The 13,128-nt window shown below is 41.8% G+C and overlaps 2 protein-coding genes across 9 annotated transcripts in view; both read right to left on the bottom strand.

Annotated features, from left to right (window-relative positions):
- Positions 1-3,066, bottom strand: part of asap1a (ArfGAP with SH3 domain, ankyrin repeat and PH domain 1a) — a 50,782-nt gene extending 47,716 nt beyond the window's left edge. For 2 of the 4 annotated variants that reach the window (XM_057333907.1, XM_057333909.1), the window contains exons 1-3: positions 2,744-3,066; positions 2,553-2,639; positions 1,420-1,546 (exon numbers count right to left, since the gene is read on the bottom strand). In XM_057333907.1, the coding sequence (XP_057189890.1) occupies positions 1,420-1,546; positions 2,553-2,611 (186 nt within the window). In that variant the 5' untranslated portion in view covers positions 2,612-2,639; positions 2,744-3,066. Of the gene's footprint in view, positions 1-1,419; positions 1,547-1,860; positions 2,042-2,552; positions 2,640-2,743 lie in introns of those variants that run through there. The other 2 variants (XM_057333908.1, XM_057333910.1) reach the window with 2 other exon arrangements.
- Positions 3,067-3,694: 628 nt separating this feature from the next.
- Positions 3,695-12,704, bottom strand: ubtfl (upstream binding transcription factor, like). 5 transcript variants are annotated; one of them, XM_057334590.1, is made up of 20 exons: positions 11,583-12,704; positions 9,623-9,729; positions 9,325-9,506; positions 9,031-9,114; positions 8,783-8,938; positions 8,602-8,666; positions 8,396-8,516; positions 8,189-8,299; positions 7,982-8,109; positions 7,429-7,570; positions 7,296-7,337; positions 7,088-7,201; positions 6,857-7,006; positions 6,343-6,471; positions 5,980-6,065; positions 5,695-5,884; positions 5,535-5,582; positions 5,144-5,209; positions 4,412-4,525; positions 3,695-4,328 (listed from the first exon to the last, which is right to left on the bottom strand). In XM_057334590.1, the coding sequence occupies exons 2-20, from the start codon at positions 9,678-9,680 to the stop codon at positions 4,245-4,247; spliced, it is 2,070 nt and encodes a 689-aa protein (XP_057190573.1). In that variant the 5' UTR covers positions 9,681-9,729; positions 11,583-12,704; the 3' UTR covers positions 3,695-4,244. The 5 variants fall into 5 exon arrangements, with proteins under 5 accessions (XP_057190573.1, XP_057190574.1, XP_057190571.1 ...); XM_057334591.1 differs by having other exon boundaries at positions 4,412-4,522; XM_057334588.1 differs by having other exon boundaries at positions 4,412-4,522; positions 5,078-5,209; positions 11,583-12,703.
- Between the last annotated feature and the right edge of the window lie 424 nt (positions 12,705-13,128).

The following is a 13,128-nucleotide window of genomic DNA, read 5'->3' as shown; positions in this document are numbered from 1 at the left end:
ACATTGCTAATTCATGGTGGTAATGTTCACGTCTCCTGGAGTCATCTGAGGATCGCTGTTGCTTTTTTGGCCATTAATAAAACATTATGTCAGTAGAGAGTGGGCTGTGTGGCATAGCAAGAGGAAGCCCCTTCATCTGCCTGCACAGCTCTGTGTCATCTTGGCAAGTCAGGTGTTCACTGGCCCATGTTTAAGTAGGTTAATCCTCTCTCTCTCTCTCTCTGCTCAAGAGAATAACCTCTCCTTGTTACACAAACTATTCTTAGCACATCATCACAAATCTCAGCTCCTTGGAGGATGAGAGATGCTGGCATGACTTGTGGGATTTCTGCTCTTTGAGAATTAGGGAAGCACAACTGGCTGCGTCTCATGTTTCCTTCTTGAAAACATCAAAGAGTGCAAATAATATGAGAAAATGCATAACGGACATGATATTGTATAATGGATACAGGGTCTGATTCTGTGATTTAGAAGGTTTTGGTAAATTAAAGATGAACATACACAAATATTGCATAAAAGAAAAGTTCATGCTTAAATGCAGTCCCACATTTTTCCTCATAATTTTGGATTTTATTCACTCTGCTAGTGCATCTGAAAACATAATAATAATCAATGCACAGACATCTAGGTCATGGGTGCCATTGGCCCATCTGTCTTCACTTCTGTTCCAATGCATTTGTTGCTTTTTTATTCATTATCTGAGTTTGATATAATTATACTACTTGTGCATGTATAAACTGGTGTACAATCTCAAATCTCACACAGATAAATTTGCCTGACGATAAAAAAAATCCTAAAATTCTGCCCTGACCTCTGTTTGTATTTCATCACCGATTTCATCAATAGACGAATTTTACTAACAGGCGATATCACGATTTTGTTAAAGTAGGCAAACAGGCGGACAACCAAATCAATAAGCAGCAAGTCCAGCTGATCTCTTTTCACGTGACTGTAATGTTATAAAAGAAAAAAAATGCATTTGTATTATCAACCCATACGCAGTAGACTTCAAAGGAGGTGCACCGTTATTCCATGTTATAGATAAAATTGTAAACATGAGCAAAGAGAGAATTAGAGTAAGATAGCCTGTGAACAGTTAATTTGAAAGTCCATCAAAAAGGATGTGACATAACATCCCCAAAAGATTGTAATAGTTACACGTATAATCGTTAACAATAGACATGACTGCTATTCCGCATGCCAACCAGCGCCGCATTTGCTATTATGTACTGTAAATCCACATCCACTGAACTACATGCAACCGAAGACCAGCCGGACCTTTAAAATAGCGACTCGAGAGGGAATATAATGCACAGGTGAGCGTTAAATACATTCCCATGGGCTGTGTACATTCATGCCTGCCGTGCACAACAGTGTCAGTTGATCCTCCCTCATATAACGGTAATATAGCGGCCTTACCTCCTCCAGGACGTTGACCGTGTTCCGACAGCTCTGCAGGCGGGTGGTGAAGCTTGATGTCGTGGGGGAATTGTAATCCTCCGTCGTCTCCGAGAGAAACTCGGACACGGAGATCTGATCCGGCATCCTTAACAACACAGTCGCCCAATAAAAATGGAGGGGAGAAAAATCACAATAGCACCATTAATTAGATAGGGTTGGTCAGGAACGCAGCGATGTCTCTGTTGGGGTGAGGTTGAATGGTAAAATTCAACTAAACTTAGTCAATAGTGTGGCAGTGGCGTTTCCTTCACTGACTATGCAATTCCTGTCCCTAGAGATGACCGTCGCGTGTAATTTCCACGTCTTCCCTTGTCTTAATGATCCACTTGCATCTACATAAAAACGGCTCCCCTTGTTCTGGCCAATTGTAAGATGCGATGCTGTTTTAATATGCCCTACCTTCAAAATTCAGCTTTAAAATGCTGTACAGGATCTGTTTTAAGTATTTCCTTGAATTACTGTTGTTCCGGTGTCGAAAGCGGTTTCATTCTGTTTTCCTTTTCTCTTTGCTCCGTTTTCCCCGGCGTCCTGACGGTCTGTGCGCTCCCTGACACCAGCGCGTGCACGCACGCTCATCTCCTCCCACCAGCGATGACGGAATAAACAAGCGTAAACACTGCGCATGCGTCAGAGAGGAGCGCGATGGCGAGGTTCGCTTTTGCAGCCTTGTGTAGTCAAGTGAACTATTTTCGATATTTGAAGTACACCTACAGAACCGATGTTACATGCTCTGGAGCTAGAAATCATTGCAATGCAATATGAGTTCGCTAAATTTAGGTTCTAAACGTCATATAGTGCTATCGAAAAGTCAAAACATATAACAACTGGCATACAAAATATTCTGTTGTCTCTAATGTGCCTTTTAAGAACTGCAGCAATATTCGCCAAATAGGCTAAATGTGTTGTTTTAAACAGCATTAAAATGAAAATAGGTTTGCACTAAAATAACTGGATTACTCTAATGTAAATCAAGTTTTCTAAAACTTTGCACATGTAGAAGCAGACTAAACTCTTTCCTATTGACTGGAAGCAAGGGCACATATGATGTGCAGATGGAGTACTTAGTGAAATAGCACAGAAGAGCAACTCACCGGCTCCATAAGGAATCCCTGGAGGAAAAACTCGATAAACGCGAGGATGAGGACCTCATGGCTCTGTAGTCACCTCAATAAAACAGCCTTCGAGTTTAGACAATACAAATGCATCATCATCAGTGCGTGGAGAAGCATAACATCCAACATCTATTTTTTGATTTGCAACTAATTAAACCACCCAAACTTACATGGGATTCGCATTGTTTTCTTGCAGAAAAATATCACAAAGCAGTGTGCCTCTGCTGGAGTTTATAATTATTTTCTCCTGACACCACGTTCATCACGAGACATGAAACAAATTTAGCTATTCGGGGGGAAAGCCACGCCTTATAACTTACCGAGACCGCTGCGGTTTCACCCCGTAATAGCAGTTTCAAAAGTAACGGCAAAGTAAATTGTGCGGAGAGCTCCGTGTTTCCAGATCGCACCATATTCACTGCATTGTGCTGTATCCAGCGCTGGGACATTACGGGCGAAATCACATGCCGCTACAGTTGCATTGAGGCTGGAATGTGCGCATTGATCTGCCCCATCTGGAGCTGCTGGACAGGAAGCGAGAATCAAGCATGTGGGCAAGAGGGGGGCCGGAGGAGGGAATCCAGCAAGCACACAACCTCAGAGCTAATGGCAGGAACTGGGAATGCTTAACAACTTATAAATGGAAATCTGACACCGGCAGAAAAAATGAGAAGGCATTACATCCAGGTTCATTTATAAAAGCGTGACAGTTCTTTCCCCTCAAAATAGCATTATGCTGATCAACAGAAATGATGAACTGCGCTGGTTCACCGAGGGTGATGCTTATGAGATTATTGTCTTTCAGCTCATCAAATAGGAAACCGTATTTAAGTCTTAATGTCAAAGTGGTTTATATGGTTAATGTGACAGAACAGCCTGCACTTTTTTCCTCCTAAAAGACTTTAGTTTGACTAAACCGATTAAAAACTATGAATGTTTACAATAGCTGAGATACGCAAATAACATTTACATATTTGCAAGTTAAATTTGATGTTAATTTGAGTCTGCAATAGTAAACTTGATTCTCCAAAAGGCTATTTAGTACATTTTAGTGTGTGATCCTACCCACATACTAGTATGTGAAAATCAGTCTCTCGTGTTTTTGAAAACATACAAATAAATACAAGAGAAAAAAAGTGCATTTATTATGGAGGATCTGCAACAGAACGATCCAAACAAGACTTGAGCAGCTCATATAGCCCTCATAGGCCCAGCAACTGGCGGAGTCAAACAAATATAAACCGGAGGATCCATCACCTCCATTTCAAAGTCTCTCACCCCCTTCTGAACTCAACCCTGATGCTGTCAAAATGTTTAAAAGCTTAACCAGCTAAATCATATTATTTTCAAGTTAAAAATAAAGAAAATGAACAAAAACAAACAGTCAACACATATTTTAATAACACACCTATATAAGGCGATAAAAATTGTTGCGATTACCACACAAGTAACACAGCTCCTTAAAAAGAAAAAAGTTGTCTGACTGACTTTTGAGTCTGTCATAATCGAGAGAGAGATGGACTCCATCTTCTCTTCTGCCCTGTTGAAATAGGGAGCCAGTTGACGGCAAGCTGTGAGCTCACAGCTGTCGGCCCATCTCATGTTTTGTAGGAGGGGTGTTACTAAGGGGTGTGTCCGGCACAGCTCCCTCTATGAGATTGATGGGACTGGTTAGTCAGATTCAGAGTCACTGCTGTCTTCTGATGATGAGCTGCTGGAGCCGTCTGATTGGTCATCGTCGTCTTCATCATCATTCTGTACCGCATGAAATTTCAAGTTAAAATAAAAATGACTGACTCTCAGCTTTGTCATGTTTTTTGAGCAGATTTGAAATTAACCTCATCGTCGTCGTCATCATCGCTATCTGTACTGCCGGACGATTCATCATCTTCATCGTCCGAGTCTGAGGAGTCTGTTTTATCATCATCCTCATCTGATTCTGATGTGTCCTGCTGGAAACCAAAGTCATACTTCTTTCTACTTTGCACATTATTGCGCATCCTAACATCAAATATTGCAAACGTTAAAGGGACAGTTCACCCAAAAATGAAAATTCTGTCATGATTTATTCTTTGTTTGGTTCAACACAAATATGTAAGAATGTTAGCGACTGAAATCTCTGGGGCACCATTGACTACCATAGTAGAAAGAGTTTTTGTATAATTCTTTTTGTTCTGTTGAACACAAAAGAAAATACTTTGAAGAATTTAGGAAAACAAACAGTTCTTTAGCACCTTTGACGACCATTTTAATGGTCATCAATGGTGCCCCAGAAGTCTCAGTTGCTAACATTCTTCCAAATATCTTTATTTGTGTTTTTAAACAAAGATATTTATACAGGTTCGGAACAACTCGAGGTGGAATAATTCATGACAGAGTTTTCATTTTTGGATGAACAATTCCTTAAAACATTCAAGCCTTTACATACAATCCACAGCATTTAGCTAAGACTGAGGTTTTGTGTAGCCGGTGCGAGTGATTCGCCTTGAGAGAGCGGGCGTTACCTTGGCTCGGTACGCCATGGAACGCTTGCCCCCTCCGACACCCACAGTCGTGGGTCTGGCACCTACCGCCTTCCCCTTGGTGACTCGGACTTTAGCCGCAGGACTTTGTGCTTTTGTTGTGCTTCGCCGTTTCTGTGAGGGCAGAGAGAGGGGGGGTGGAGGTGCAAGGAGAGAACAGCACAGAAAAAACATGTTCAAGCTTAAAGCCATGATTATTAGTGCAGCCCTAATAACATTTTCAGGTCAGGATAGTTTGACCAAAGATACGCGCGTGTTATTTTGAATCGGAAGAAAAATATATGCTATAAAACAGCCTCTACAAGCCAAGTCAACCAAATTAACTAGCATGCCATCCAATGAAAGGGGAATCAGTATAAAGACTGGAAATGTTACACTAAAATGCAGCGCATTGCATTACAAAGTGATTTACTGACGCATATATCAAGCGATTACTTACCGTAGAGGAGAACTCTTTATAAACCGCACGCTCCTGAGGAGAAAGTGACTAGGAAAGAGCAAAACGGAGAGAAAAATACATAACCCGAATGTCACACTAATAAACACAAATTGAAAGTGTATTTTCTTTGAAGCTCCAAATGATTTTCCAAACGTCCTACCTTGACCCAGGCGTCAAGCTCGGCTTTGTACTCGAGCTGTTGCTCCTCCACCTGTTTCTTATATTTGTCCTTCTGACTCTGATTGAGCTTGTGCCACCGTTTGCCGATCTCCACCATGCGCTCCTTCAGGCTGAAGTGATTCAGCTCGCCACTGGTCAGGAGTTCCTGAGAGAACATCTGATAGCCACTCCTGAGGTCGAAATGACGAGAGAAACAGAGAACAGATTCACTGTATTTTGTTGCGGGAAGCGTTGAGGAAGTGAAAACTAAACACACAACACTCACACAGGGGGCTTCTTGGGCTCTCCGTCGAATTTTGGCTTTCTTTGGCCTTGTCCTGGCAGAACGGTTCTTGTCTCTAACAGCTCTCTCTGCAGGACAAAAAGGGGGAAAAAGGGTCATGAGCAAAAAGAAGTATTGCTCCTACAAGCAACAAGATATAAGACAATAATGATGTACTGTACATATACGTAGATGATGCATAAGATTATGCAAGAATGGCTGTATTGATGGCGAGTCACATTTTCAGTGAACACAGTTTGAGATACAAGTGCATTCATTGCAAACCCCCCCACCTCTACTCTAGAGAGGAGGAAAGTGAGAAGGTGCACAGGTGAGAAGACAGTGGTCAAATGTCTGGTCACTGACCACGGTCCGGTACTGAACCTCGTATCGCTTCTGGTCCTCAGCAGCCTTCTTGATCCAAGGAATCTTCTCTTTCTTTTCCATGGCCTTCCAGGCAGCTTCCATTGCGTTTTGCGCTTTTTTCCTGTCATTCTGCAAAGAACATAAGTCTATCAACGTTAAAACTGCTTGGGATGTTCCCCTTTCATAAATCGCTTTGGATAAGTGCTTTTGCTAAAATGAACACATTTCGTTTCTAAAAGTGATGAGGAACTTTTTCACATTTTTGGAGGATGAACTTTATCTCCAAAATCACAAATCAAGCACAGACAGTAGGTTTTCATTAACATATTCAAAACAAAGATAAAATTCAATGTGGTTGGTCAGGATGCTCAAACAGAGCCCTTTCTTTAGTGTCTAAAGCCAGCGTTCACACTTTTTGATTTCAAGAGACTAAATAAATCATCTAATCATTGTCCTGTTTAGTCACCGCGTGTTTTATTGTATATAAAAGAACATCGCAACATGTTATGCTTACCCTGTATTTAGCCAGATAGTCTCCTATCACGCTCTGCTGCCACATCTCCTCAGGAGTCTTGGGAGTTTCAGGAAGCCGTGGTTTCTTTTTACCGTCTCGCTTGTCTTTTGCGAGCATCCACTGATCCAGCTCAGGGTCACGACACCGATCCTACACAACAACATGATAACTCAAGACATAGCTCAAGAGCAAAACAGCATGCGAGTGTATAAACATTGCGCACATGCCCACCTTCACAGATGGGGATTTAGCCCTCAGGGGGCTGCCGACACCCGCTAGGTTCAGCTTGTTGCCGCCAAGCTTCTCCTCTGACAACACACGGTCCCTCTCCTCTTCCGGAAGACTCTGCAGAAACACAGAGATCGAGGCAAAGAGTTCAAATAAGCAAAGACTCTTGTAAGATGGCTTGACAGACTCAGTGTGGGCAGGACATCCTTACCTCAATAAACCTTTGAAGGTCAATCTCATACTGTTTCTTTTTCTGATGAAACAGAATTATAATGATTATTTATAGAGAGTCATTACTGGATCATTACTGATTGATCGTTTTGATTCTGATTGGGCAGACAGACCTGTTCACATCGTTTCTGGAACATGTCCTTCTCTCTCTGTGTCATCAGCTTCCACTGCTTACTGCACAAAACCATTCGCTCTGTGCTTGGCACATCCTTCATGTTTACCATTAGTTCAGCGCAGTAAAGAGAATATCCATTCCTGCAGCAAGTAACCATAAATAATAATACACTTAAACATCATTATTACAACTGCAACTGTATGGGAAAAAGACTTATAAACAGAGTTCAAAACCTCCCAAATTGCTTAGAAAATATTCTCTAAGTCACAACGAAATCAAAACGGACCATTCTTTTTTCATATGAAATATTGCGGTGTTTATAATGCAGGGTTTATCTGTGCATATCATTTTTAATCCATTAATTCATATGCTCTCATAATCTTGAATGAAAAATATGAACCGCCAAACATAACCTCTTCTTTGCATGACGTGTGTATGGGCACGGGGGTGGGACTATACTGACTGTTTCCAGGCCTCAAATTTCCAACGATAAAATAAATTCCCAAAGATAAAAATGAAGCCTTTTTCCCCATTCCACCAATGATACTTACGGTGGTGGTTTGGTTGGCCGGCCATCAAACTTGTCCTTGAGCTGTCTTTCAGCTTTGGTAAGAACAGACTTAACATGCTCCTCAGAGTTTACCTCTGGATGAGCTTCGAGATACGCTCTCATGGTTTCCTGTATAAGGAAGCAGTAATTCAGACTTATGCTCACAATTTCCTTTATTACCTTTGCTCAAGGTAGAAAGCAGCCATACCTCATAGTGTTTCTGCAGCTCTAGAGCTCTGCTGATCCATTTCAGCCTCTTCTTGTCTGGGAGTTGGGACCACTGTCTGCGTAATGCTTCCTTCAGCTCCTTCGGACTTACCTGAGGGTTGCCATTAAAACGAAAACAAATTTTGTTGAGACGTGCACGAAGACCATATGAACTCTAGTTCAATTTCTTTTTGACAAATTCTTTTACATCAGGGTGAATTTTCATGTAGGTCTTCTTTTCATGGTTGTACCACAACTGCTGAGGGGTCTTAGGCTTCTCTGGGAGGTCTGACTTCTTTCTCTCCTCTATTAAATCTGGGTGGTCCTCCCTAAAAAGAACAGAAGCTTCACGCTGAATCACCAATAAAGAAAACTTGCGTTTGGTATTTTGGGACAATGAAGGTGGACACTAACTTGAATCTTGCCATGTTCTTCTCGAACTCCTCTTTCTCACTCTGAAACTCTTGAATGTACTTGATCTGACAGAGCAACATGAGAAATTTAACACATGATATTTCACTGAAACGTTCAAGTCTCCGAAAACAATGTCTTCATACAAATACGAAAACAGCACACTATTCGCAGACACACTCACCTTCTTCTTTTCAGGGAGTTCCTTGTATTTTTTGGACAGAATCTTTGTGAGATCTAAGTTGCTCATCTCAGGGTGGATTTTTGCATACTTGGCACGCTTCTCCATGAAGAAGCGAAAGTAGGGAGTGAGGGGTTTCTTTGGGAAGTCTGGGTGTGTCTAAAACAATTCACAAATAAATGAGATTAATAGATAAGCACCATGCAATAACTTTACACAACATTTTAGATTTCAAACTTTTGCAGTCTTACCTTAAGTTTCTTCCCTTTGTAAGGGTTCTTCACATATTCAATTGCATCAAAAATGACCTCTGTCATTGTTCTGTATTTACGGACCTGTGAGGGGAAACAACTGTATCAGAACAGTCTGATCATAACTTGTCCAAAATAATAAATAACAATACAGTCCTGACTCCTAACTGAGGTTGTCATCATTTCTTTTAAGAATTAAAAGAGAAATAAAACCACAAAACACACATTTTAATTGAGACTGAACATACACATCCAGCGTTTTTGCTTGAAAAGCGGCACGGAAATTTGGCTCACCTCTGTGGAAACTTTCTGCCATTTCTGCTTGCACATTTCTCCAGTGAAACCCCCAAAGCCCACCTTTTCCCAGTCAAAATGAGACTCTGTGGTTTTATATTTCATACCGTCTCCTTCAGGTAACAGACTGCGTATCCTCTCCAGCAGTGTCAGACAGTCCTCTTTGCTCCATGTATCTACAGCTAACACAGAGAGAGCACACAGAATGCAGTGAACATTTTGTATGGGCAAAATCAAAAGGTGTCCCAGCCGTGGCAATATAACAGTTGTGTGTCAATCCACCATCGTGTGACTGTACCTGTCTCACTTTTGATGCGTCCAGTCTGGCTGCTGGACACGCTGGTGCTGCCATTCATGATGACAGATGTCTGTAAACTCCAACTCGACTCTTCAGTGGCCAAGTGGCTGCATGGGGAGATTATTTAAGATGTTAGAGCTAGTGCGCATTCGTCTGTAGACATATCACATGATGCAGGACTGCTGAGCACAAAGGTGAATTTAGGGGAAAAAGAACCGCTAAATAAAGAGCTGATTCAATTTGGATGAATGGTCCTCTCATTGTGATATGATAACTGATATTTTATGGATCTCATCACTGCCACCCAGAGGAAGATGTGGCCATGCCCCGCCTCTAATCCACCTTGGCAGGGAAGCATCATCACGCCGTTGCCATACTAGCGCATCGGAGAACGAAACGGTTCGGTGCTGTGAACCGGACGACATGAACCTAAATGTACAATACTTGTCGATTATTAAACCTTTATTTGCGTTAACATATAGTTGTCTACTTTAACGTAACACACACGCAAGACCGACATTTCGGCGTGGCATCTGCCCAAGTCTTCCCGCGATTTGAGGATGCGAGAGAAAATTTAAGTCAAGTAAGGACGGTGATCGGCTTCGGAAGAATGGGGAGGAAGACTTCTTCGGATTATGTAATCACCCGCAGCGCGATGTGACGAGAAAACCGCAAATGGACATATGTCCACGGGAGCCTCGACGTGTCTCCTGTCCTGTTCTCCACATGCTGACAGTACAGCACATTCATTGGCGAGTACTTCATGGATACAAATATTACTGCTCTTTCGCTTTTTAACATTCAACGGTAATCGGGGCATTGAAATAAGGTTTGTTTAATCTGCTTGAGAATTTAAAACACTACGTATAGTACCATCACATTTACCTTCAACCTCAAGTTCTGCATCTGGTTTTGTTTTTTAAGTGAGGAAACTGTACTGTAACTTGTCTTTAAACACTGGCTAGTAATAATCGACTGGCATTTTGCTCATTTCAGTAAACCCACAATATGCAATAAAATTCAACGCATCGCCGTGTCGAGTCTACTGCATGCTGCACCCGAGTGCGTTTGGAAAGCCGCGCGCCCGCGTCCCTCTCGCGCTGTGGCGTAGCTGCGCGCCCGCACAGGCGCAGGGTTTCTCGGTTACAGTGTCATTCCCGCCCGCGCGCAAGGTCAATTCGGCCAAAAAACACATAATAAAAATAAAAAAAACACGCTCTCTGCAACATAATTCCCACCTTAACAATGATGTATTTACTTATTTATTTGTTTGAAAGTTTTGCGCTAATTACTCTAGCATAAAGTAAACTTCCAAAAATGCATAATGTGTTTTAATAATCACATTGACAACAAAGTATGCTAATGTTTTCTTACACCGTGTGAAGCCCACTTTAGCGGAATAAATTATTGAGCAGAAAAATAAGTTTTCTGTGACGCACCGACCGTTACGCTGTTTAGAGCCCCAGTAATGGCGTCTTTATTCCGGCAGGAGTCACCACGCAGCTTCCGCTGGCACGAATGCCTAAGCTAGTGCGCGAGCAATTGGCGAAAGTACGTGGAGTATTGCTTACACCAATGAAATTTGGGAAATTATGTCTTAATATATACATACCAACAATCTCCTTCTTGCCAGCTGATATATATTCCATTATATATACATGCATATTTGGACATTTTTGCAGGCATTAGGGCAAAATCCCAAAATGCATTATATCATTTTAAAATGAATCCGTCATAAATATATATCTTAAATGTTTCATTTTAATCACATATCAAATCTACGTGAAAGCACGCCGTGTTCTGGCGAATCAGAATTAAAATGAGAGGTATGAGCGGGCGCTTGTGCATTCCCTCGCCCCAGAGCCTTCACTGCAGAGCCGCCATGAATGTTACAAAGACTCGGGGACGAGCAATTTGAAAATCGCTCGAAACGGGTCAAAAAAATCATCAAACGACTCACCTTTTTCAAAATCCAGTCGCGGATGTTCCTATCGATTTGCGATGTGCTCGTGTTGAACGGTCTTATTGTATTTAAGTATCTGTTTTTCAGCCGTAAACCCCGGGGAGTCAGGTCGAAACGAATCCGACAAAAGGAGCGTCTGGTTCGGTATGAAACTCCGCCCAGCGCCGCAGGGGGAGGAACTCCGAGGGAAAACATGCGAGAAAAAAGGAGACAAAAGGCGGAGGCTTAAACTTAAATAGTTATTTTTATTTTTAGGTTTAATGCACATTTTCGAATTTCGAGTTATTACTTGAATGAGTATTAATTTTAAAACATTTTAGAGAATCAGTTTGCCCGTCAGCTTTAAATTACTTGGACCACAGGAGAAATCTAGTGTTTTTTACCGACATGCAGGTCATCAAAAAAACATTAATTTTAGTTTATAATTTAAACGCGAATCGTCTTTTATGTCTGTGTAGTTAATTGGACAAAACACAAGAGCGGGACTCTTAGCTAACACTTCAGCATACTTCAAGTGCTAAAGCGATTATAGTTGGGCGCCCACCGTCACGTTCACTCGGCTCCCGGTGCAACTACAGCGGCCTCTGGGATCCAAATTCTCGCCTAGCGTGACTCAAAAGAGTCTGTTGTGTTTGGCTCCATCGTGCTGTTATACGTTTGACGTGTTGGCATAGACGATGCAGACTGTTTCCCACTATTGAAACCCACTATGACTGTGATCGAGGAGCTGTTTTCTCTCAGACTGAGCCAGTGCTCCATTGACTCTCACGCAATCTGATTGTACACAGTCGTCACGTTGTCGGAAATGTCTTTATGTGAAACTGACCAATGGCACAGGGAAAGGAGGGGACAGCCTCCACTGACTCAACCCCCTCACTTTGACCATGCAAGCATGCTCCATTCACACCGTGAAGGTGACTGTACAGAGAAAACTTGTCTTGCACTAATTTGTATTTATTTGTTAAATCAAGATAATATGTAGATGTGATGATATTTTTACATTTTTGTGACATTGGTCTGTCCTTCGGATTTTGGCCTAAATAGTAAAACCGTATGATAGTAAATGCATGGTTAATATTGTATTTCAGATTTACATCATGTTTGTGGATTTTTCATTCAATGCAATAAAGGGAACCATGATTCTTTCCATGATCACAGACAAATTATTGTTGCTACCACCATCGATTAGCCATGAGATGGCAGTATAACTGCATGAAAAGGCACCAGACTTAGAGACCATAGTAGTCACTGCCATGATGTCACTAGGGCCGCATTTACGCTGCCGTTCTTGATGCTCAATTCCGTTTTTGTGGCTATATGCGATTTTTTTGACGACCCGCTTACATCTTTTAAAAGTGACACATATCACATATCTGCATTTACACTGCACATGACGAAACAACACCGAGGTAGACGTACTGACCAAAAAAAGTAAAAACGTAATTCGCCACCGCCGCTTATTTAATAGCCTTTTCATACAGAGATCTCGGAAAATGAAGGGCTAATGTGTCCCAGGATTTGTCCCCCAGTGCGCCTTCACACA

The sequence above is a fragment of the Triplophysa rosa genome, linkage group LG5, assembly GCF_024868665.1.
Source record: "Triplophysa rosa linkage group LG5, Trosa_1v2, whole genome shotgun sequence".
Taxonomy (NCBI): Eukaryota; Metazoa; Chordata; class Actinopteri; order Cypriniformes; family Nemacheilidae; genus Triplophysa; species Triplophysa rosa.
The sequence above is the reverse complement of the archived record's forward strand: the minus strand, read 5'-3'. Positions and strand labels throughout refer to the sequence as shown.

Coding starts and splice junctions, on each gene's coding strand:
- ubtfl (XM_057334587.1), bottom strand. CDS start 9,680: ATGAATGGCAGCACCAGCGTGTCCAGCAGCCAGACTGGACGCATCAAA. Junction 9,507..9,622: donor ACGCATCAAAAGTGAGACAG/GTACAGTCACAC, acceptor TCTCTGTGTTAG/CTGTAGATACATGGAGCAAA. Junction 5,885..5,979: donor GAGCCCAAGAAGCCCCCTGT/GTGAGTGTTGTG, acceptor TTTCGACCTCAG/GAGTGGCTATCAGATGTTCT.